At 32.6% G+C, this 26,282-nt stretch overlaps 3 protein-coding genes and 1 long non-coding RNA gene across 4 annotated transcripts; 2 read left to right on the forward strand and 2 right to left on the reverse strand.

The window, feature by feature from the left end:
* Window positions 1–767: 767 nt before the first annotated feature.
* On the reverse strand, window positions 768–4,944 carry LOC108199115 (probable serine/threonine-protein kinase WNK9). The gene is made up of 7 exons (XM_017366859.2): window positions 4,553–4,944; window positions 4,426–4,463; window positions 4,074–4,301; window positions 3,753–3,973; window positions 3,411–3,568; window positions 2,892–3,324; window positions 768–2,780 (listed from the first exon to the last, which is right to left on the reverse strand). Exons 1-7 carry the CDS (start codon window positions 4,625–4,627, stop codon window positions 1,648–1,650), a joined length of 2,286 nt encoding a protein of 761 aa, XP_017222348.1. The 5' UTR covers window positions 4,628–4,944; the 3' UTR covers window positions 768–1,647.
* Window positions 4,945–11,494: 6,550 nt separating this feature from the next.
* Window positions 11,495–15,189, forward strand: LOC108198454 (uncharacterized). The gene is made up of 5 exons (XM_017366209.2): window positions 11,495–11,604; window positions 11,728–11,793; window positions 12,178–12,259; window positions 12,794–12,847; window positions 14,775–15,189. Exons 1-5 carry the CDS (start codon window positions 11,594–11,596, stop codon window positions 14,979–14,981), a joined length of 420 nt encoding a protein of 139 aa, XP_017221698.1. The 5' UTR covers window positions 11,495–11,593; the 3' UTR covers window positions 14,982–15,189.
* A 719-nt stretch (window positions 15,190–15,908) lies between these two features.
* LOC108197837 (uncharacterized) lies at window positions 15,909–20,317 on the forward strand. The gene is made up of 10 exons (XM_017365548.2): window positions 15,909–16,114; window positions 16,622–16,791; window positions 17,622–17,716; window positions 17,907–17,971; window positions 18,236–18,279; window positions 18,403–18,480; window positions 18,608–18,761; window positions 19,191–19,376; window positions 19,843–19,902; window positions 19,984–20,317. The coding sequence occupies exons 1-10, from the start codon at window positions 15,926–15,928 to the stop codon at window positions 20,092–20,094; spliced, it is 1,152 nt and encodes a 383-aa protein (XP_017221037.1). The 5' UTR covers window positions 15,909–15,925; the 3' UTR covers window positions 20,095–20,317.
* Window positions 20,318–20,804: 487 nt separating this feature from the next.
* On the reverse strand, window positions 20,805–21,482 carry LOC108198973 (uncharacterized). The gene is made up of 2 exons (XR_001802229.2): window positions 21,304–21,482; window positions 20,805–21,199 (listed from the first exon to the last, which is right to left on the reverse strand). It is a non-coding gene; the product is annotated as an uncharacterized LOC108198973 (long non-coding RNA).
* Between the last annotated feature and the right edge of the window lie 4,800 nt (window positions 21,483–26,282).

The following is a 26,282-nucleotide window of genomic DNA, read 5'->3' on the forward strand; positions in this document are numbered from 1 at the left end:
CTGTCGTAATGAGCTGCTGATAAACCATTGTAAAGCTGATTTTAGTGGCGCTGATATATTTTCCTGTTATTTTTTTATTAATTGTAATCAATTTGTCGCATAGGATATGTGACGATCATGGTTGGTCCACATCAGCCATAAGTAACTCTAGTTAAATTTTTTCAAAGATTTAGTAAAGTTTATTGGAGTTATTGGTGAAAAAAAGGTTTATAAGTTTTTTGGCAAAAAAATGACGAGTTTGTTGGGTTTTTTGGTTAATAACTCCATTTTATATTGTACTTGTCCAAAATTTATCGTCCACGTTCAATAAATATAATAAATCAAGTGTTAATCATGTTAATATTTTTGAAAAATAATATATTTTTTTGTTAATTATTAACTTATTCAATGTGAATGAATAGAAGTTTCTGATCCGTGAAAAGAATAATAAGACGGTAAGAGTATTGTATTTGTTTGGTGTACGAGTTTATTGGTTAATGAAAAATAAGAAAAATGAGGATTTTGAGAGGTGTATTCAGTTAAGATAAAATATGATGGAATTATGTAAAGTCTTTTAAGGTTTTAAGCATAATATTTCATCTGTCAAAAAAACAATCCCAACGATACTTCAAAATCTAATGGATTGGGTGGGATTTCAAGAAACATAAAATACAATGAAAAAATCTATCATTTTGTGAAGCCAAAAAAATGCATGAGCGTTTTAATACCATCCGATTCTAAAAGATTTTTAACAATCCAAATTAAATATCATTAATCTGTAAGCATACTTTAAATTCATAATTGAATATCATTATATTTTATAACATAATTTAAAATTCTTAATTGAACAGTCCAACTTTTTGATACATCTTTTAAAATCTGATTTAAATATACCCGAATTTGATAATACAAAAAAATTTTCTTTGAATGAGTAGAGTCAAATGACGGGCGAGGATTACGGATCGCAAGACTCCAATTTTTATGTAAACTCAATAGAACTTGATTCGATGGGAGAATATCAGTAGGTCCTTGGTCTAGAAAACTGGCCTCAGGAGTCAGGACCCAGCAAGCACTTTGGACCATTCTACAACCTTTGCTGCTGTAGAACCATACTCTCTTGTCACGGAGTGCGAGTGGAATACTATGAAACAAGACTTTGTAGGTACGATATTAAGCAAGAAAAAGGAAGCACTTTGCACTTTACCTTAAATCCTTAGACATGAAGCCCGTTTCATAACATTCTGCACTTCTTGAACAGACAATCTGCATATGTACATACTAGATTATAACAATACTCGAATGTACATGGCTCGGCTATTTTTCTGTGAAATGGAAATTATTTCTGGTTCGACTTGCTACATCGGAATATAAATACAAAAAAGATGTATTTTTATTGTTTCCATCATTATAGCTAAGATTTGAGTTGTGAACCAAATAATCCTTTCCACTTACATTAGTATCAAAGCTCAGGATCGGAGGTCCGGTGCCTCCCAATTATAGATGACTTAATTTGGAGAGGTCCGGTGCCTCCCAATTATAGATGACTTAATTTGGATACTGAGGTTAAATTTTGCCCAAAAGATCGATTGATATCTTCCGCTACCAATCTACTGCCATAAGATTTTAGGAGAGTTGGTAACTGAATAGAACGGACCTTTTCTTGCTGAGTTAGAATTCTACAGCATCAACAGGAAGAGAAGTAGCTCTGTGAAGTGATTGCGGAAGCAATTCCCCTGCAATAAATCCCTTGGCAATGACCATTGGTTTTGGACTATAAACTCCATAGTCTGCATCATAATTTAGAATATCTTGGTTTGCACAAGTCTTTCCATAATCAACAGGAAAGCACAAACTGTAATGTTTCCCAGAATCAAATGATTTAAGTAGATCACCATTTCTTTCTTCCGATGGAACTGAACTTGACATTTTATATTTAGTCTCTTCTTTTCGGTCATCCATACTAGAAGAAAAACTTCCATTTCTTGACAAGGATCGTAGTTGCTGATCTCTAAGCTCTCGTAACTGTATCTGATACTTGGCCTTGAGCCACCTCAATTCTTGCGTTACCTCATTCTCATAGTCTTCTGCTGAATTGCGAGTTTCTGAAAGATTTTCAGATTGAGATTTTCCCACATAGGAATTATTCTTCTTGTTGCAATTGTTTATTTCCACCCCCTCCTTTACACATGATTTCTCTACTTGTTTTTTATCATTTGATTCTCGGGAGCATAGCTCAGGCTCATCAGTCTGCTCCCAAATACCAGAATAGGGTGTGCCATCTGATTGACTTGATACTACTGATGCGCCATCTGTACCACATTGTTCGGATGTGTCAATTTGGTAACGGATTTCTTCAAAACGACCATGCATAGCAGCAGACCCGTGTAGCAAGTCTTTTGCAGACAGTCCTTGAAGAACTTGAAGGTTACTGGCAGATGGGTTGTTTGAGGAAAGATAGCCTTTACAAGGGCTATTGCGAACACATCCGTGTAGCAAGTCCTTGGTGGATATCCCTTGAAGAACTTGAAGGTTATTGGCAGACGGGTTCTTTGAGGAAAGATAGCTTCTACAAGGGCTATTATGAACACAACCTTGACAATAGCTTTCGTCATCACTACTCTCTTCTTGGTCTAAACTCTTATTCCACTCTGGTACTAAAGAAATAATTTCACCATCAATCATCTCTGCTATTTTGGTAACTTCCTGATCTGTTATATCCAACTCTGAAACCATTTCTGCAGCCACACTCAGAGCTGTATCTGCTTCTATATCAAATGGGAAGTATATATTTCGGATACGGCCTAAAAAGAATTTCAATAAGATCACTATTCATCAAATAATATGAGCAAAGATTTACTAAAAACTGTCAGCTGCCTAACAAAATTGACTATAGATTAGTAAAACATAATTACCTTTTTTATCAGCCATCCTAAGCTTTAGAAAAATGCCATCATCCTCTTTCCTCCCCTTGATAGTGATGCCAACATTTTCAAAATTCTCATCTACCCGATTGATCAATGGATCACTTCCATATGAGTGATAATCAGGTATAATGTAGTCCATATCATTCCTTGGTTCATAACCATGATAACTGGAATAATCATTGAGCAAAGAATTCTTACTACATTGATCTTCAAACGAAGGTTCTCTTAATGTAGAGCCCATATTTAATGGATATCCGCAATCTGATGGGGTCGAAACTGATCCATAATAATCATTCTGAAGAAAAGGGTCCTTTAGAAGCTCTGCCGCTGGTAGCCTACAAGATACTGTGGCTAGGCACTTCTCAATAAATTGTCGTACCTCGGGGTCTTCAACTTTGTAAAGTGAATCGGGTTTTTGACCCTATATAAAGAAACCAAATATCATTATAAAGAGTGGAGATTTAGAATATAACGAGATCAATAAGATTTGTGAGTTTTAGTTCATACAGATACAACTTTCTTGTATATCTGAGCAGGGTGAAAGCATTCACTATATGGATATTCAAATGTGACCATTTCCAAAACGCACATTCCGAATGCATAAATATCTACTAATTCATTGTATTCCTCTGCATACACCTCTGGAGCCATGAACTCTGGTGTTCCTGATGATATGCATTGTAAAAGTTACAAAACTATATCTAATATAAATCTATCTCTGCTATGTGGCACATAGTCTCCTAATGTTACATATGAAGGCAACATCTATGATAAAATTTCGAGCATGCTTTAATCAATAGGCAGCATTTACAAGAATTAGGCATTAAAAATTGAAAAGTCTGAGCATACCAACACAACGAGCAGCGTGAGATTTACGGAGTATTGCAGCAAGGCCAAGATCACCAATCTTTACTTCCCCTTGATTACCATTGACAAATATATTGTCACATTTGAGATCCCTGTGAATGATAGGAGGGTCATGGCTATGGAGGTATAGCAGGCCTTGCAAAATCTGTCTACACCAGTGTTTCAAGGCTCTAATGTTTACATTTTTGTGTCTTTGCCTATACCTACCAAAATGACCAAAAAATAAGTTCACCACAGAATGTAAGCACAAAGACAATTGCAGAAAGCAAAGAGTTAAAACAACTAATAGACCAAATAACTTACTGTCTGAGAGTACCAGAAGTGAACATTTCTGTCACAAAATTAATGTTTCTATTAGCAGCATCAACCCAAGAAGTATAGAACTTCATGATATTGCTATGTTTCAAAGTCTTGAGCAGATGGATTTCACAGTACAGCCTCTCGAGATCTTCGGGACTTTGTAGGAAATCAAAAAGCTTTACTTGATTCCAGGCCACTTCAATCCCTTCATACTCATCAAAAGCTCTATACCTATAGAAACCCAAGAAAATGAGCATAGTTTAATCTCTATGAAACAATATACCAAGCAATGACAACCCATTAAGTTATGAAATCAGATATGCTACAAAAGTTCAAATCTTTCATAAATTCATACACTATCTTTGATGCCCCTCTGCCAAGAATCTCATTATACTGCAGCACAAAGAAACATTTCAAATCATTACCATAACATCAAGATACATTAATACAAGAAACAAAAAGATGGGAACTTTGAAACATACTCTTCCATATCTGCCAGTAGGATCAACTTCAACATATTCAGAATCCTCTGATTCAAGATGAGTACCACCATTCATTCCTAGCCTATATCAGCAAAGCCTGAATCTTGAATCTTTAACAAAAGTTGTGGTAAAAGAGAGAAAGATGCTGATTCAAAAAGCTGGATAGGCAGTTGAAAAAAGTTAGAATATTAGCAATAAACAAGAAATGGTTAAGATAACTAAGAACATGATGAGTTGATGAATGAGCAAATATCCAAGAAGTCTCATTGAAAAATGAGGCCAAGATTTGGGTTGAGTTTTGTACTTGTTTGTCCCACCAACAAATGGTGACAAAAACACCTATCTTTTTCTTTGCATGTGCATTCCTTTCTTTCTCTATTTTCCATCTCATCACAAGCTGTAAGTTTCAAAACCACACCCTGGCCATTTCTGCTCTGCTACTCCTATATAAAAAAGATAACATAATACATGTAATCATTTAGGCAGATTTATTTTTGAGACAACATCTGGCATAAATGTGGCAATTTGCAGTTTTGGTGGATAAGATAATCAAATTTGGCAGGGACTGTATAATATATGGCATCATTTGAACAACTTCTTGATATAACAATAAATTACTGTTATGCTTATGAAAAAAAAGATATTTGTATTCATATTTTCAAATTTATTTTCAAAAATACGGTTCGGTTAAAACCGTTAAATTTACATTGCAAGAGTTGCCATGAGAAAATAAAAAATGACAACTTAACCGTTTTTGAAAATACTAAAGAAAATCTTCTTCCTGGTGCAACTCTTATTATATAAAGTAATTTGTTAATTCTTTTAATAGTTCACTTCCTCTAAATAAAACGTAATAAAAATCCAAAATAATATTATATATGAGTCTCTTAGTTATGGTTTAAATAATGGACTATTATTTATATAATAAAATCTATATTATAAAAAGTAATTGACACGAATTAACATTCAATTGGTATTCGAGTAAGTACTCAAAAGTCGAAGATAGACCAAATCCAATTTTATTGAATATTTAAGATATATTTACGAATTTAAATGTATACTCCAATCTAGCAAAAAATTAAAGTATAACAGGACATCTGATTAACAATAATATTATAAATTTTAAAAATATAACATCACACGTTTTTAAGAAAGTTTAGGTAAACACTAATCTCTATAATTTATTCTACCAGTAGTAAGATAAAATAATTTTCAAATATAACATATATGTTTCTCTATTTCTCTGCGGAGAATATTCTACCATCACATATATTGTGTATTAATTAAAAATTAAAATATCTTTTCCCGTTGCTAAAATTAGTTTATCTGGACTAGAACCGAAAAGATAATGACGGAAAGTATCACCGAACAAGTGGCCCCGCACAATTGGACAGAACATAAGTCGGGTACAACAATAAGTCAAGTACATAATTACGTCCGTAAACGAAAGCAGACAGTACAAAAATTATTGTTTTAATCTTACTAGCCTTTAACCCGTGCAAAGCACGGGCGGGTATATGATTCGTAATTTATTAATTATAATTTATTCTTTACATCATTTTATTAGTATTTTAGTATTAATGAATTGGATTTTAGTTAAATTATATTAACCAACTCGTTATATTTTCTAACGGAAATTTAGCTTTCACAATTTATTATCTATCTATAAATATTTTTCTATATTAATATGTGACAGTTCATTATTCAATTTAAATCAAAATTTTCATATTTCATATATATTCATATGTTACGTAATGGCTCGTGTTTGTAATGAAGTAGAATACGTAAGTGTTAAATTTCGAGTAGAATACGTTATAATTAAAAAGTAGCGTCTTTAATTATTTATATGTATTTTAGACAAAAGATATTAAAAATTGTATATTTATAATTAGTTATACGTTTATCTATAAGTAATTTTTAATATTAATATATGTTATTAACAGTAGTTTCACCTTTTTTTTTTAACTAATTATAAATTATATTTAAAAAGATATTAATATACATAAGGAGTGTTTTTGGTATATGAAACTGTTTAATACATATCTACTTGTAGACTTTTAGTTTTAGAGGAGAGTACCAAACCAAAATTTTGTACGACTACAAATTATACCTATGTTGGCTTTTTATAGTATAGTATAGATTTATTACTCCCTCCGTCCCCCTGAGTTGTATACATTGGGGGACGGGGACGGGGACGGGGACGCGGCACGGACTTTAATGCTCTTGCAAAGTGTAGTTGTGCAATTTGTTTTAAAAAATTTTCTTTTATGTATTAAAGTTTGGATATTATATTTTTATACTGAAAAAGAAAATCTCAAAAAGAAGTTACGGAACTACTCCCTCCGTCCCTTCCATTTCTTTACACTTTCCTTTTTGGGGTGTCCCATCCAATTCTTTACATTTCAAAACTTACCCAAAATAGTCAATGGGTCCCACCACTTCTTCACTTTTCTTTCCTTTTCACACTACTTTTACTCCACTATCTTCTTTTAATACATTAAAAATCAATGGGTCCCACCACTTCACCCACTTTTCTTTCTCTTTTCCACTACTTTATACATATTTCTTAACCTCCGTGCCCAACCCAAACGATAAGAAATGGGAGGGACGGAGGGAGTATATTTTATAAGAGCATTGAAATGCGTGTCGAGCAGTTAAAAAGAAACGTATAGAATTAAATGAGACAGAGGGAGTAAATTTTGTAAACTGTCGGAAAACAAATTTTTGATAGGCCACAAAGATATCTATATATTTTTTGATACTTATTATTTTGTTTAGAATATAAATTAGAGTAGAAATCTCAATTCTTAAATAATATTTTCTCCGTCTTTTTAGATTCTACACATTTACGTTGAGACAAATGATACAACATGCATTTTAAAATATTTATAAAATATAATTTTATATATTATATAATAAAATTATTCATTCATATTAAAATAATTAATCCGAACATATAGCCATGTTTGGGGGAGAGAAGCACGAGCTGCTTGCTTCTACTTTTCTTGAATTATTTGTGTAAAGAAATAAGAAGTATTTTTAAGAAGCCGTGAGAAAAAAATTGGAAGTAAAAATGTTGGCTTACAATTTTTACTTCTTTTCCAAATATTTTAAGAACTTATAATCATAATTTGCTTCTCACTTCTATTCCAATTCTTTATTTTAGACGAGAAGTGACTTCTTTGAAATTAATTCAAACAGTCTCTCAAATTATTCAAATCAATCAAATAAACCTACTATCTGCATCAATCAATTCTGTTCTTGTGCCCACACTACTAATCGAGTGACTGTAATTGTCATGTCGAACTTTGACTTCCATTTTTCATTGTTTAGTTCTTCTCAAATTATCATATCAATAATTATTTTAGTTTTGTTTTCAAAAAAATAATTATTTTAGTTTAGTTATCAAAAATAATGTATACGTATTTAAAAACCTCAAGTTCACATACAAATTTGTCTTGGGTAAATTTCATATATCAAACTTCAGTTTACTTGTCCACATTTTTTCGCGTATTTTGTGTTTCAAGTTTCAACACATGTCCTATGTGTGACTCTGATGTAGAACACCTATTACATGTTTTCTTTGACTGTGATTTTGCTGCTCAGTGTTGGCAGAAAATGTGTATTTCTTACAACATGTGGGAGGTCGAGGACGCATCTGCATGGCTGTTGGATAGGTTGAGCTTGGAGAGTCCGGAGCGGCTATGTCAAATTTCTATGACGTTATGGGGGATATGGTTTTTTAGAAACAAGAAAGTGTGGGAGAACAAATCAGTTACTCCAACTTTTGCTATGGATTGGTGTGTTAAACAGCTCGGAGAATGGAGATCAGCAATGGGAATTAAGTGGACACCATATAGGGTCTTCAGCCAGAACTGGTAGAGTGTTTCACAGGGAGAAGTGGAAGGCGCCTTCAGGTGATACTTTAAAGCTTAATGTGGATGCATCAATAACTCCCGGCACATCATCATTCTCAATCGGCTGGGTCCTGCGAGATCGAGGTGGTGCTTTTCAAGGTGGCCGAGTAATGCGTATTAACAGAGAAGTGTCGGTTCTGGAGGCTGAGACAATAGGCATTCTTGAGGCTTTATCTTGGGTGGTGAATACAACAGACAAGCAGGTGTGTATTGAGTCTGATTCACTCACAGCCGTGAACGCAATTGTCAAAGGCATTACTTATCAGTCAGAGTTAGGCCATGTTTTTGATGAATGTCGCCTGCAACTTTTATCACGTACTGGTATTAGTCTTAATTATGTTAGAAGGTTAGCGAATAGGACGGCCCATTTAGTGGCTCCATTTCCTTGTGAGCTAAATTGCTATGTGGATTTTATGTCTCCTCCACGTCAAGTGTTGGAGTCCATGGTGTATGATGTGAATTCTGAGTAATGAATGCTGCATTTTTTCCCTAAAAAAAAAAAAAAAAAGTCTATAATATTATCATACAATTTGACTACTTACCGTCAATATCGTTGAGTGTCCCACCTATGACAAACTTGTTCCTTTGACTGACATAAACAATCGCACGTCAATATATTTGCTCCATTCAAATATGAAATGAAATAAAATCAATTCTAGTATTTGTTGACTAATTATTTTAGTTACACCCATATCGTAGGATCCTCATAAAAATATGTCCGGAACAAATAAGAAAATGCTATATATCTTAAATTTCCCCCAAAAATGTTGAGTTGTCGGTACACATGATAAAATCAAATCAAACCAAACATGTTGAGGATATCTCATTTAAAACAAAATATGAGGAGTGTAAAATATACGCATATTATTATGTCCTTACCCTTAAAGTATAGAGACGATTTAGTTCAGACCCCCGACTTAGTACACAGTAAATAAAATAATGTGTGATACAATATAAATATGGGTCCTCGCGTGCATATATATGCGTCCCAAATTAAAATTTGATTTTATATCACGTCATTTAATAAATATTTGACAAATTTATTTGAGATGTCTTCCAATATTGCTAAAAAACTAATATCATTCGACCCCAAATTTGCAATATCTACAGGAAAAGTTTAATAATATACCTCACATTATCAAGATAATAACATATGACTACCATAACATTGTTTTGTTAATGGGAGTCACCATCAAATTATTTAACACAAATCAGGCATTAAAGTGGACAAATTCTTTCATTATTATCATCCAACAAGTTAAACAAATCAAAACGCTAATAACTTACTCCCTCCGTCCCAATCAATTCTATACAGTTTCCTTTTTGGGATGTCTCATCATTTCTATACATAGTAACTTTTAATAATATAAAACACTATTACACCCACTTTCTTCTTCCACTATCTCCATTCTATAATAATATAAACAATATTACACCCACTATTTTCCTCCACTATCTCAAATCTATCATTAAATATAAATGGGTCCCACCACTTTACTCACTTTTCATCTCACTTTACTCACTTTTTACACTTTTTCTTGGTCTCCGTGTCCAAACCAAATGTATACAATCTATCAGGACGGAGGGAGTACTCCATAACACAACTTTATAGCTGCGTCTGTCACTTAAAGTATCCCTCTAACCAAAACTAGACGCTTTCAAAGTTAACTTAAATTGAACTAGTGACGATTCGCGAAGCGTGTAATACGGACAAGTACTTTGAATAAAAATCTGTACGAGTACTCCGTAGAGTAATTAAGATGGTAATAAAAGATTAAAGAAAGTGACAGCATCTTGGACTGTAGCCCGTAGGGAGAGCCAGCCCACGTGGTTGTTTTGGAGGGTAGGGGTACATTGCATGCCAATTGGCCCTATTTACTTTTCTGCATGGGCCGTCACCATTTTAAATTATTATTATTACTGCTTACTCTCTCTCTTATTAATTACTTCAAATCTTCATCACATGCATATTTTGAGGAGCGTATACCAAGGATATTTGTTTATAAATTAGAAATACTCATTCGTACTGGTTGCGTAAAAAGTTAAGAAGCGTTTATAAAAAACTAGCAATGCTATCTTTTATTTCAGAATTTTTATTTATTTTCTAAATATTTTAATTATTTTTGAGTCTTTTTTTTTGACAAATATTTTTGAGTCTTAACTTGGTTTTATCTTTTATTCCATTTTTTTATTTTAAGCAGAAAGCGCTTATTTTAAACTCACCCGCATTATTTACTCTAGGAATATTGGATTGTCTACATGACTTCCTTGATTTATTATTTTGAATCTGATATTCCATCCAAACTGAGTTCATATTTTTATCCGAATTCCATCAGTCAAGTATCAATTCAATTTGAGAATGACACGGATTCGTCCAAAATATAATTAAAATTAATCTTTTATAAAAAGTTATATTTTATTATAAACATTAAAAATAAAAATAATATTTTTAAAAGTGAATAAGTGAATACATTTATTTAAATAATATATAAAATATGACAAGTGCCTGTAATTATCTAATATAAATTTATATAATATTAAAAATATTTTGTATTGAGGTCCGGTATTAGATCAACCGAACCAGATCCGAGCTTTTCACATAAAAAATCTCAATCTAATTCATAATTTCAAGTCCAATTCGAGTATAATGGTCAATTTTCTAATAGCCCAACACACATCAGTTATAGCCCAATCAGATCTGTATAGTATTCACAAGTAATCAACGAACAGTTTTTCTCGGACAAAGATGAAGGAACAAAAGAAAAAAAAAATTGATTCTTGCGTTTCCGAGTACGTTTGTCCTGACTTTAAGTTATTTTTTATTTTAAATTAGAAATGTCTGTTTGTTTTTTAAATAACAAATCGATTTAAAATTAGAAATAAGTTAGAATTTAATTTAAAACTAGAAGTTAGTTTGATATATTTTTTTTAATAAATTAATTTTTCATTTTTTCTATAAAAATTACATAAAATATAAATTATTTTTATTATTGTAGTTTTCAACATCTGCCACTCAAGTTGTCTAAATTTGTTATCGCAGGGTTTAGGGTTTATCAATCCTTTAAAAGCATTTTTTGTGCAGTTATTTGCCAAGTTACATTGATTCATCGCGCCGCGACCAGTCATGAGTTCGAAGTGATTTCTTAATTTTCTAAATAATTTCTCGATATTTCCTAGTGTGATTAATGCTCCTTTGCGAATTGGATGAATATATTAACAGTAGTGAGTTGTGATGGATTTGTTCTTGGTTGTTTACAGGTCACAGTTGTGGTGCGATCGTTGTGAATCGAATCGTGATACCCAGACTCTTGATGATGGCAGAGTGTGAGTTTTGTATCTATGTGTGTGTAGTATTTGTATAAGAAAGAAGTTTATTCACTATGTAATGGCATTAGGAAATAGGAATTATGCTACATTTTTTCATTATCTGTTTGTAAGTTAAGGAAAATGTTTGGTGTACGGAATTGTGTACAAAATTTTGTACGTAATGATATGTGGTGGGTTTTAATTGGAATGGGCCGCTGATTCACATCAACAATTCTAATTAAAATATTCCACATCAATTGTCATGTCATTATGTACAAATTTTCTGTACACCTAGTACTCACCCTCACCCTATGTATGTTATGGTGCCATGTACACTATGAAAATATATTTCTCTTGTGAGTTTCTTTATGCGTTTATAATGAGTAAGGTGTTTTTTCTCAGATGCTGTGGTTTCTGTGGGAAAATTCTTGTCGAGGATAATTATTTAGATGAAGTTATATTTGCTAAAGATGGTGGAGGACAGGTTTGAATATCGTCTTTATAGCTAATGTTGTTCTACATCGGTAGCAAGAAGTCGTAAACCGTTGATATAGTTGTTTCTGTGGCAGGGGACTGTGGAATCATTACGAAGTTTAGATGAAATGTCCAATTTAAAACTTTTAGGGCATATATGATTGTTCTAGTTGCAAAGCTTAAAGTTTATCGTTGGACCGACTTTGCACATTAATAGGATTAAAGTTATGAACAAGATATCTGAGTTTATAAGGAAACCTGGCTTTGGTGCTTTGTATCTCTGCTACTGGGGTCACCTAATTTAATATTTTCGAGCTAAACGAATGTATATTAAAAGTTATTGTTTTGTTATGTGGTGAATATTTCTTTTAAATTCAAAGATACTGCATGAGCAGTCTATATATTCCAAACCTAGCTATCCATGTGTGTTGTATTGTGCTTGTGTGTTGGGGGATAAGTTGTATTGTCATTGCTAATTTTTTGAAATGTACGCTTCTTTTAACATCTGTCATGCTTTAATCTAAGTTGTGAATTCGTTTTGCAGAAGCTTAACTCGAAGATCAACTATGATGTGCTGGACGATTTTTCTGATGACTCGGTATGTTGATCATCGTTTTCTTTTCAGCCCTGTTTGGCAATTAGCAATTACCGGTGATTGAATTTGATGTCTTAACTAGCTGAGTGAAGTAGTTGTTTTACTAAGAAATTGAATTAGCTGTTTTGGATGAAACTGTTTGGTAAATATTAAATAGCTATTGATTACCCTTTTGTACGTTAACTAGACACATGTCAACCATCTAATTGACAAAAACCCCTCCAAGTAGCTCTGTCAAAATTAGTTTTTTGAGTCCAAACCATTATTTCAATCCACTAACTACCACCAGACACCAATCTTTCTATATACTACGTGTTAACCTCACATTGAATGGGTGACATCAGTATTCCGATGTGTCAATATCTCATTAAATCTCACTTTTAAAGTGATTAAATTATATAATTTTATCTTCCTCCACTAATTTTTTCTTATCTTCAAATCCCATGCTACACTAGTTCTCTCACCTTCTTATTTTTCTTTTTTTTTAATTATTTCTCAATATTATTTGTACATATTAATTTATATTATTTAATAAGCATTAATTTTGTATCTATACAATAGTTCCTATTTATTTATATCACTTGACTTTTTGATCACTTATTTGAATGTTGTTGACCCCATAATCCCATTAATTATTTTTAGATGAGATTATAGTATCAATTAAAATTAACACATCACTTTTTTATAATTATATTTTTCGAAATTTAAATAAAATATAATTATATTATAACTGGGCATGCCCGGGGACTAACCCACTAGCAGGGACGAAGCTACATAGGGGCCAGAAGGGGCCATGGCCACCTAGGGTTTCCATAGTATTGTAATTTTTATTATATAATTTTGAAAAAAATTATATTTTATCTATATATTTATATAAATATATAAATTTGGCCCCCCTCAAAAAATATTTGTTTGCTTCTAAGAAATATTTAACATTGTAAATAAAGTTTTAATTCTTAGATTTTTCTAATTTATTGTATTAGACCAAATTTAAAAATAAAAATAAACAAAAATATAGATATATATACAGCTATACTATTTAAAAAAAAAGATCATAAAATATGATATGTGATAAATTTAAATGTCAATATGATTCTTCTTTAAAAATAAAAATCTTTGGTGGAGGTCTTATCCAAGAAACTTATACCTCACTACACTTCTTCATTTTCAAATAATAGTTAGTCGTCGTGCATTATCAATTTATTATTTAATATTAATATTGATCTACTCATCTTCAATTTAAATTTCATCATCCAGGTAATATTTTTACTTATTTAAATTATAACTTGTCATCTTCTAAATAAGCATAATATTTTTTTTGTAAGTATAATAAACAATTTTTTTTGAAAAGGAGTAAGTATAATAAACGTAATATTTAGTTTTTGAGATATTGTCAAAATACAATTTTGTTTAATGTGTGTTACTTGCTAAATAAAGATTACTGTATAACTTAGAGTTATTATGATGAGTTTCCTGACCATTTTATACTTAAATATATTTAAAGAGAAATAGCTAAATATTTTTGTTGACACAATTATAAATTTGATTTCCTGATTTAAAAGAACGCAAAGCTCTACTATAATTTTTTTACTAGTATTTTTGTATTTATTTTATAATGAATATTTTACAGTGCTAATGAAAAATTTTACTGTATGGAAGAAATTTTTTTTGGCCCCCCTCAAAGATATTTGCTGGCTTCGTCCCTGCCCACTAGTATTAAATAATTCACACGGTCAAACCTCTCACTTCCAAACACGGTATTCGTATTTGTATCTTTAACCGTATGCCCTTTTAACTTATAAATATGCTGGGCACTTCTCAATTCTCATATTTCTGTCAGGCCTTCTATGGCTGATAGATATCATGACATTATCTGAGTTTTATCACCTCTGGATCCTTTGTTTATTGTAATTTATACTTTTCCCAACAGTTTTCTCCAGATAACAAGAAAAGCCATCTCATTGATGAGGTGTATGCCACAAGAACAGAACACATGAAGCAGAATATAAAGCAAAATGACTCTGAACAGGGTCCAGAAAACGAATATGATGGTGGACTAGAGGAATTTTCCGAGGGGTTGCCATATGGTAATGAAGAAGACTACCTTGATGATTATAAATATGATGATGATTATTAGAATGATTGAAATACCCGTTCTTAATTAATCTATAGTAGTAATAAAGTTGGACTTGGACGACAACAGATAGATGGCAAAGTGGCTGAGATTTTAACTGTTGTCCATCGTTCTTGTATAGCAGCTTTAATAAATCATCTAAGATTCATTATATTATACAAAAGATAATGAATGCACCGTTTGAGATACTCTCTATATTTAGTTAAATTTCAGGGTTGAGATGACCACAACAACTGACATGTTCACTTATAATACCAAAAAAAACATTTTCTAGTTTTTTGAGTTGTAATAGCTTTATGACTTTGAGGGTAAAAAAAAGACTTGCAGTCTAAAACTAGACAATTATACAAAATTTGCTTAAGCTGAATGGACATATATGCGCTTGGCTTAGTGAAAATAAGAGTTTCAGGCTGGGCCTTATTGCCGCCAACTCAAAAACGTAAATGGTCCCCCCATTCTCATAATCTCAGACTCTCGGTGTCTTGCTTGTTCGTGCACCTCCGTGGAATCTCACCGATTCCTAGCTTACCTGCATAACATATGATTATTTATCTGGAATTTTAATATATTACATATGATTTATGAATTTTAGAAAATTACACATAAATTTTTATACTGATTTTATGTAAAATATTATAACATTGACCTAAGTTTTTACGATTTAAGCATAATGACTCGAAATTTCATAATTAAAGACAGTAGCATTGTAATGGTCGGCTATTTGTAGAAAACAGAAATAAAAATATAGTCCACGTGCGAATTCATGATTCCTTTTTTCTTTTTTTTTCTTTCTATTAAATCAAAAAAAGAATGACGAAAACGTTTCCAATATTCCTATTACTGTTCCCTTGAACTTAACGGGCATCTTTTTCCTGAAAAGCGGACAAAACAAATTTAAATAGATTGCTGTTGTGTAGTCACTGGCATTAGCACACAATCAAATTATAATGACAACATCAACGATATCTACTGCAGCATTGAATTGGCCAGTTTCTGATCGTTCTTCGAAGCTCTCTTTCTCTGTTTCTGTCAACAATACAAGTGCATGCAGCTTCCGTTCTCTGTTTTCTTCCTCCTGGAGAAGATTTGCTGATCGAAGAACCGGTCTTTCCGTCGATTATTCTTCTAAGAAGAAGGTATCTCTCCTTCTCTTCATTGCATTAAGTGATCCACTCTCGACCCAGAAAATGAGATTCTGGTTCTGATAAAAAGGCTTTTCACTAATACGTTAAGGTTTTGGATGGACCGGTTCACAGGCGGGAAAATGAATTTTTTTTTTTTTTTTGTCAATTTGGCTTGATAGATTTTAAATTTTTAACAAATGAAATTAAAATCCATTAAGCAGGTGATTATATTGAAAGTATGATGAGTGTGATTTGTGAATGGGCAGTTGCATTTAGAAGAAATCTAGTTTTTGCACTTTGCTTTATTTTTTACATTATCATCTTGTATATTTGTAGTTTCAAGAATCAGTTAAATACTCAAGTACTTTTAGTTGGTCTTCATTTTCCTTGTGCATCAGCTCTCTGTTATTCAAAGATGACACAAGTGGGCTTCCTTAGTTGCCTTATTTGACATTATTTTTATCGTTCAAGTAATTTTCAAAAATCGAAACAGAGTGTTGGTTTTTGAATTTTCTGTAGCAAAGGGTACACATTTGTGGAATCTGGGGAAATCTTGGCCGACAAATGGAGAATAAGCCGATGATCATGGTGACGAATGATGATGGTATTGAAGGCCCTGGTTTGCAATCTCTGGTTGGACTCCTCGCCTCTACAAATCGATATCAAGTCTGTGTCTGTGCTCCTGATACGTAAGTTTAATTTCATTCGTCACTTTTTAGTCTGCATAATTGTTTTACAGTACTAGTTATTTATGTTGTACGGTTGTAGCCTACAACAATTTATGCAGAGTAATAACCTATATATAATGCTCTTATTTTTTTGATTTCTGGTGAAGGTTGTTTCTTCTTTTAGTGTAGATGCTTAATTTTAGTTAAATTTGTCAGTTGTAGTTTTCAATCGGGCAGGATGTAAATTTTGGAATATTAATTACAGTTGTTAGCCAAATTAATTTTGGAGAGGCACTGTTATGATTTTTGAAGTTATGTGGGGGACATATATATTTTTGTATAGATTTGAATCCAGGCGACCCTTTCCTAATCCAAACTCGATCAGGACTATAGGGATGGCAGGCAGCTGAGTCTCCTGTTCCGTCCCAAGCTAATCTTCAAATGTCTGAATTTTTTTAGCCCCAAAGTGATGCTAAAATAAGTGGATGCTTCCTTCTGATACTATGTTTGAAATATGTGAATATAATTTACCTCAATGCTTTCAGAGTTCCGGTTCCTGCTATGATCACCAGTGTACAGAATTGTGTTGCAAAAACAATATATAGTGCCAGTAAATAATCTGTATATTCAATTTCTACTATTGTACAATTTTTTTTTTATGTTTGTTCAAATATTTTGTGTTTAGTTATCTTGGAAAGATCACAAAGCTGTGTTGTTCTTAAATTTCTTGCATCAAGTGTCAGCACTCGGTCGATAATGCTGGCATTTTAAGTGCATTGTATTCTGTATAATTGCAAAAAAGAAATTAAAGGATCAATGGATCATGAAAGTGTTTCATGTTTCTCTTGCAGGGAAATGTCAGGTGTTGGTCATAGTATTACTTGGCAGAATCCTCTCCAGGTGAAACAAGTAGAAATTCCAGGAGCAACAGCCTTTGCGGTTCCTGGTTTGTTATCTTTTTACATAATAGTCTAACATATAATATCTTTCAATATTATTTAGACCAAATGTTGCTAATGGAGCACACAAGTGAAGATCAAAATTAAATTTCATACTCCTAAATTAAGTAACAATCATTTATGGTAGGATTCAAATATGTTTTTTTTAACTTGTTGGTTGCTATGAACACAATTCAGGAACTCCAGCAGACTGCGCTTCTTTGGGAATCTCTAAAACACTTTTTCCTAGAGTTCCTGATTTGGTACTGCCTTTACTTAATAGTGTAGTATATATGATATCCAGATATTCATGTAAAAGCTCAGTTGTATGATGTCCATGCTTAAACTGTAACTGGTTGCTGACACATGTATATACGATGTCAAGATCTATATTATTTTCACATTCGGCCTGTTAAGTAACAGTAATATTCAAGAATGGTTCATTGATTGTCTGACATACACTAATCTTTAATGCAGTGTACTTGCTTCTCTGCGTGTTGCTTACTCTCTTTGTTTTTTTGTCCTAGGTTATCAGTGGCATAAATAAGGGTAGCAACTGCGGTTACCACATGTTAGTATGTCTTTCTTACTTAAGGACTTCTCACTTCTATATAGTTTACCGCATACACTGATCTTTGGTCTTCTTCCAGAGAAGATCTAGCGCGATTAATCATATCTCTTAATGGAATGACAGTTTATATTCAGGGACAGTAGCAGGTGCCCGGGAGGCCTTTTTAACAGGTGTACCTGCTATCTCCATATCATATGACTGGTACGTAAATTTTCTGCACTATATATCAGTATGTGGCTTGTATTCATCCATATCTTTTCAATTAATGTAATACAACTGCTTCTAGAACAAGCTCTTCCCTGAATTCTTTTGCGTTGTTGACTGCCAGGGTCGGGGGTAAGAGCACTGTTAAGGACTACAAACTTGCTGCCGGGGCTTGCTTACCCATAATAAATGCAATCTTGGCTGATATCAAAAACAAAACATACCCTCTGAAGTGTTTTTTGAATATAGATCTGCCCACAGATGTTTTGAATCATAAGGTAAAGTTTGCGTAGCTTCTGCTCATACTAAATTTTTAAATGATTAAACTGAGAGCAGAAGATTAACTAAAAAGCAACTTAGAGATCTGTATCTACTGCAGATCATTTTAATATACTATACTAATCTATATCAATGCTGAAATCTAGTTAATTTAGTCATCTCTTCTATTTTTCAGTGATAGTAGGTATAATCTTCAATGTAGATTACTTGTCGTGGATAGTGAAAACTTGCATACAAATACAAACCAATTAACAAGAGTCATGCTTCAATATAATTCACCTCATTACCTTAATGTAATTTATAGTTTTCAGCATACACTATGATAATCTAGCGTTGCGTTATCACTTATCAGGGTCACATACTAGTGAAGTTTAACATGTTGCTCAACTTCAGTTGTGGTTGTAGTTTTAAAATTGTTTTCTTCACAGGGATATAAGTTGACAAAGCAGGGCAAGAGTATCATTAAAATGGGTTGGAAGAAAATTACTTCTGAAGCACAGGTAGGAAAGATATTATCGACAATGACTATGGAAACAGATCACTTAGCAAATATTGACATGAATGCTACAGAAGTATCACAAGAGTCTCAGAATAGTCTCCTTTATATGCGAGAAGTAAGATATTCATTTCTTGAAATCCTTTTTTTGCCAATATCTTTGTTACATCTTTCCACTTGTGAATTCACACTTTCAGTATGTGAATTATTGTGGTTGTTCTCCCGTCTTTCCTATTATGTTGTTCTTAAAGCATTAGTAGCAAGAAATATTCAAATTGGAGCATAAGGATTTTAGTTTCAGATAACTTAAGACAAACACCATATAACCAACTATCTATGAAACTATAGCCGCAGGTAGAAGATTATAAGAGAAAAGAAAAAATAGCCAGCTTAGATAGGTTAAGCACCATCCACAGTTTTAGAGTTTGAGTTTTTGAAAAGGAACAACTAGGAAAAAATAGCCTCTCTGATGATGCTACTTGTTTGTGCAACATTTTTCGGGTTTTATGGCTTTCTAAGCGTCCTTGATTCTTTGTACACATTCTACCTAACAGTTATCAACATTCTACTCATTACTTTCTCAGATTAGAGGACTTGAAGTGGGAGAAAAAGATACTGATTACTACTCCGTTCGAGAAGGATATGTAAGCCTTTCTTTTTTCTTAGCAATATATAGCTGAAATGAAGAGGACAAAGACTAATGTGACATTCATCTCTCATTTCAGATCTCTGTTTGCCCTCTTAGTGCATTGTCTCATGCAGAGACAGATAGTGAAACATATTTTAAAGAGTGGCTTCCAAGTGTGACGGAGTGCTTCTCTTCCTCGGCTTTGTGATACTATCATTTTTCTTCTAAAGCTGATCATTAGTCCGGGAGGATAGTTAATGAAATTTTTGGCAGTCTTGTAAACATTCTAAACTTCTTTATGAGAGAAGTCCAAAAACATCATTTTCTTGTGTGAAATAGTCATAGACAAAATAATAACATACGCATTATTTGCATCCGTATCAAACTTTTGTTTTTATCCCAGAAAGTATGTATTTTTCGTCTTTGGCTGATCCTCTGTGAACATTATTCTAACATACTTGCAGTACTTATTTCTCTTGCATTTCGAAATGTCAGAATTGAGCTTTAGCAAAACACTTCATGATTGTGTTGCTTGTTTCTTTAAGTCAGTGGTTGCTGAATTGACAATCTGCATAATCCTCAGACTTAGAGGTTTAAGTTTACAATAGTTGCATAATGACAGTTGTTTACTTGTCGGCAATTAATCAACTCTGTTTAGTAGTTTTCTCTGAGTCAACCTCGTCTGTCTTTAATATTGGTGCAGATATCACATCAACTTCCTTAGGATGTATCGAATCCTATTTGTTAAATTATCAGGATAAGCTCGGCTTTATCATATTTACAGTTTCAAGTTCATGACTGCATAATAATAGAGTAATTGCAGACGTTTTTTTGTTGGTATCTATCATCTAAATGCAATAGTTTTCATATCAGTCTCACTATCACCCCCAACTGCTTGAAATAGACTACGCAACAAGAAGCAAGAAAGATCGCGATACTGGGGCTTTTGTTATTCATCAAATATTTCTCCCTTTATGATGCACAGTACATGAGGCGCGCACATGTATGTCAAATTTGAACACACAACATATATGATCTCTGACTAAACTTTCTTAAGTCGGAGAGATTCAAAATATAGCAGCACCTTAGTAGTAGGAACCATAGAAATATATGAAAACTGGAAACCCCTTAGGTATTTACATTACTTGATTACACGACTGATTGGCAGAACCCCGTGCTCCTAGGATTCTGTACTTGAGTAACAATTGGTGGCAAAGCAGGTGTATGCGACTCCACAAGAATGGACCAGAGAACATGCACGTCTTCGTAAGGGCAGGACTTGACATCCTCGTACAGAATGTGTATCCCTTTACCTGAGAATCAACAAGGCAACAATAAATAGTTTAGTTAAAGATAAGTATTTGCCAGAGAAAAGTAAGAATAGATATCCAGAGTGGGAGTGATTGCAGATACGTACTCTTCTTGTGAGCAGAACGGAGACGAGTCCATAGCTTCTTCAACGGACAGAAGAGGGAAAGCAGCCACCCCATTTGGAGAACAAGAGTGGTGGCTGATCATGGCAAGAAAATTGAGTTAAAATAAAATGGTTATAGAGAGACACCTCTGGTTTGCTTAGACAAGGGTGAAGTTTAGGTCAGAGTTCTGATAAACCTTTTGCATTCACTTAAATAGCAGGCATTGATTTTTCGCAATTCTTTAACCTTATCTTGGTACAGTGTCACTCTCAACAAACTTATGTTTTTTCTCCATCAAGCAGAAGAAGACACTTACTCACCAGTAAGCATATCTTTAAAGATTGTTGTAAGCCTCTAGATGTATTCTATTAGAGCTTACAATCTCCCTTGTGCTTGAAGCTACATGTGGTAGATTTAAACCTTATTTTTTGTTTAATATTGTCAAATTTGATGGCTTACTTATGTGTTACAAAGAGTCAAGGGCAATGACATGAAAATATGAAGCAGTTGATAAGATAAGCACAAATCTATGGCTACTAATGAGCAATAATCTTTACAATATACTAAGTTAATCAAGAACTGCCAAACAGTTTGGTACCATGTTGAAAATATCAACAGAAACCGCTACAGGAAGTCATGAAAAATGTATAGGAATTTGTTAACTACAATAATTGCAGAGGCTGAGTAGCAGAATGTGTTTGAAAATGGGAAGCTTGAGGACTACTTTTCATATGCTCTAGGTATGATCTTAGCAGACCATATATTGGAAGTTTATGATAATTAAAACTTTTGTTTATAGATCTGGGACACTTTGTTGATGAAATCTTACAGAGAAAGGAGAGTAGGAATATACCTAATTTTTATTTGTGTCAGTTATAACTAGGAGCACAATGAGTCATTCGAGCCATTTGAATAGTCTGTCAAGCGGATTGGAGATTTGAATTGCTCGGCTAGTAAGATTCACGAGTCTAATTGATGATAAATCATTTATATATTTGTTGGAGAATACACTTGGGCAGGATTTTACCACTTGTAGTTCTAGGCTGCACCAAATCAATTTAATTCAACCCGAACAAAACTGCGATTTTTTGTAAACATAGTATCAGATAACCAATACTGTAGGTTTGGGGCATTTGGCCATAAATAAATGTCTGCAGATATTAAGTTGCACGTATACGTTTCTGCTATTGGTGAAGAAACTCACATTTATGTGTTTTTGTTTTTTTTTTTGAATTCTTATTTGCTGAATTGACAAGCTGCATCATCATCAGACTTTTTAAGTTTAAGTTTATAATAATTGCAAAATGAAAATTGTTTCTTGTCGGCAATCAATCAACTCTGTTTAGTAGTTTTCTCTGACTCATTTGTCTTCTTCAATAGCAGTGCATGCATCTGCATCAACTTTCTTGTGATATTTTGAGTCCTAATTGTTGAGTTTTCTTGATAAGCTACATAATCATATTGACAGTTTCGAGTTTCAGACAATGTTAACTTATTTAAGTACATTAGTAGTGTAATGACAGGCGTCCTTTTTTTTGGTATCTATCAATTTATCATCTTAGTCCAATAGTTTTCACAGGTCAATCTCACTCCCAACTGCTTGAAAATAGACTAGGCAGCAATGAGCAAGAAACTACCTCTACGCGATTAATTTTGCCCGTTAAACGTAAATCACTCCTCCCTCTCTCTAGGATTTTAACTAAAATGGTTAAAGAGGGACATTATTGTTACTGGTTTGCTTAGACAAGGGTGAAGTTTAGGTCAGAGTTCTCAAAAACCTTTTGCATTCCCTTTAATAGCAGGCATTAATTTCTCACGATTCTTTAACTTGTCTTGGTACAGTGTCACTCTCAACAAACTTATGTTTTTTCTCCATCAAGCAGAAGAAGACACTTAATCACCAGTTACCTTTTCTTTAAACAATTTCCTAAGCCTCTAGATGCTTTCTATGAGAGCTGATGAATAGGATACAATCTTCCTTGTACTTGAAGCTGCATGATGTGGTAGTTTTACTACCTTACTGTTTTAATTTAGTAGAGTAAAATTCCATGGCTTACATGTGTGTTACACATAAGTCAGAGGCAATGACATATGAAGAGATGATTCACTTGATTAGATAAGCACAAAATTTTGACCACTAATTTGGAATAACCTTTATATGCATCCCATTTTATATGAGCCCGTCTGACTGACATGCTTAATTTAACTTACGTTAAAAAGTGTAGTATATGAATGTTCTTGTAAGGTTCATTTTTTTTACATCCCGAAAAGAAAAGTAGTTCATATGAAATAGGACGGAGTGAATACTACTACTTTACGGCAAAAAAAAAGCCAAACATTTAGGTCCCTAGTTGAAATGATCAACAGAAGGATATGTACATAAATCTGCTAACTACAAAGCTTGTCAGCAGCAGGATGTGCATAATCAGAGACCAGCCAGTGTGTGTGTAATGTGAGTGCGATCTTTTAGCACAGGAGAGGAGTAGAAGAAAATGTCAAAGGTTGGTAAAAACTTGTATGCAATCGCAAGTTTGGATTACGTTACATTTTATTAAACACTTTCAACTTGCCATATTTCTTTTTTTACCTAGTTTGATCAGTGATGCAAGTAGCCACCAATGGAATTCTCAATATTTATACTCTGGAAACAATTTTTTTGAAATTCTTAAAAAATTATGCATCGTATCCAAGAAAAGTATTACAGTCCCTAATTTTTTCACAAAATTGTTCTTATGTGTTACATTTTAATTAATTATAAGAATAATAAATAAAAACCCGATTCACATCTATCAAGTCAGCTAAACGGATGTTTATTTTTTTTAAAAGCGTTTATTTCATAATTATTGAATTCAGTTAACGAAAATTGGAATATAAAATTTCGAAATTTTTGATTAACAATTTTATCATAGAGATCGGACCCCAATCCAACTTGGTGGTCGGACCCTGTACTCATCATTCCCCAACACTATCTAGCCAAACGTCCCTGAAACATGCTTGGGCCAGTCGCATTTGGGGGCAGCAATTTTCGGAAACCCAAATTGTTGGAAGTCGCATAAATAGTTTCTAGTAACTGGGCTTGCTTGCTTAGCTAGTGGACTAGAGCCAGGCCCATTTTGGCCTGTGATCAATCTCTAGAAAGGAATTTTGGATATTAAGTTTGTTGCAACAAAGCAAGCCCAAATCAATATTAAGTGGGGAATGATTTCCCATTTTGAATCCCAAGTATCTGTTGTACCCACTCCATTTTTATGAATAAAATCTTACTTGGAATTTTGGCGGGTAGATAAAGTTGGTTCTTGGAATTGATAAATTTATCGGTTAAAATGATTATAGAAATATAAATTAAATAAAATTTGTTGAATTAGTAAGATATTGTGTCTTGGTGTCTGGATAATACTGGTTATATTTAGAAAATAAATTATTATTATTTATATAATATATCGGTCAATAATCAACATTAAGATGTTGACAAAAATTATAAATAAGAAGAATGTCGTATTGCCCATTTTTTTACATAATCTCTTTATACATAATATGTACTTAGTTAATTATAACTAAGAACTTTAATGGTTGGATATGCTTTTAATATCTAAAATTTCTAAGTGAAGATTTATGACGTTGTCCATGACATCCATTTCTAATATTTTTTAATTTTTATTGTATTAAAGACTGAAAACTAAAGCTCAAACAATAGTCTACTACTAAAGATTTTCAAGAACATAAACTATTCGAATTATTAGTATGCAAATATACACTTCTCAAGAGTGATCATATTTTTGTTGAAAGTGCATTATCTAGTAAAAAGGAAAAAAATGTTAGGCCCCGTAGCCACAAGAGTCGACGATATGATACATAGTTTGAAAAATAAGGTTAAGGTACGTAAGGAGGGTCATGAATCATGCAATGGCAAATGGGCCCCTGATCAATAACAACATGGGCCCCCATATACATGCGTGATCCATAAACACTTTGTCAACTCACTTGCAACAAACTCATGACTTGTTTGTGTATTTGTTTGTTAATAAAGTAGTTTGGTATTAATATCAGTTCTCACTTTTCACAACAACGGTTACTTTATTAACCTTAATCACATCATCAGTTGTTATCATTCAGCCTGCCTCTTCAAACCTAATCTTACAACGTTGCAATAAGACTTCTGTGTTACTTCTGTCTATTTCAAACTTCTGAATTAAAAATTAAAATAAATATGAAATTGGCGGTCACTTTAATTCCTAGTTGTGAATTCAGAGTTAATTAGCACCATTTTTATAATATAAATAAACATTTTAAATTAAATTCTCCCAGGTTACCAAGTCAAACTCACAGATAATTCCATAAATTCACAGACTTGGAAATGATTATATTTATAATAAGATCCGGATCACATGCATCTTACCAGAAAAACTACCAAACTACAACTGCACATGATATTTAAATTTTATATTAAAAAACATGTTACTATCAGTAAAAGAATGACATTATTGTGCAAACGCCCAACTTCGGGCATAAATCCTAAACCTTTTAAGATGAGATGGAAATTAATAGAATTTATCTTACATATGATTACTTGTTCTATTCGAGCTCTCTAAGGGCAAATCTAACATCTAAAGATCCAAATTTGGACCGGTTTCGATCTAAATGACTAGATGAACAGTACCGTCCTAAATTTAGGCCGGCACTATTCACCGGCCTAAATCTTTTTAATAATATAATAATAACTTTTTATATTTTTTATATTTAGTTATTAAATGATTTTGTGTTAATATAATTATTAAATATTTATAAATTATATTTAATATATGTTACATAAATAATCATATATATTATTATGAAATATAATAAAATTAAATAATCTTAAAATAATTCAAATCAACAACACATTAAAATGCTCGATTTCAACAATTTCTTGGATGATATCGAAAAATAAAAAATACACTTCGATATGCGTTAATTGAGTATTTGTGGGAATATATATTAATTC

The sequence above is a fragment of the Daucus carota genome, chromosome 8 (assembly GCF_001625215.2).
Source record: "Daucus carota subsp. sativus chromosome 8, DH1 v3.0, whole genome shotgun sequence".
In the NCBI taxonomy this organism is placed as follows: domain Eukaryota; kingdom Viridiplantae; phylum Streptophyta; class Magnoliopsida; order Apiales; family Apiaceae; genus Daucus; species Daucus carota.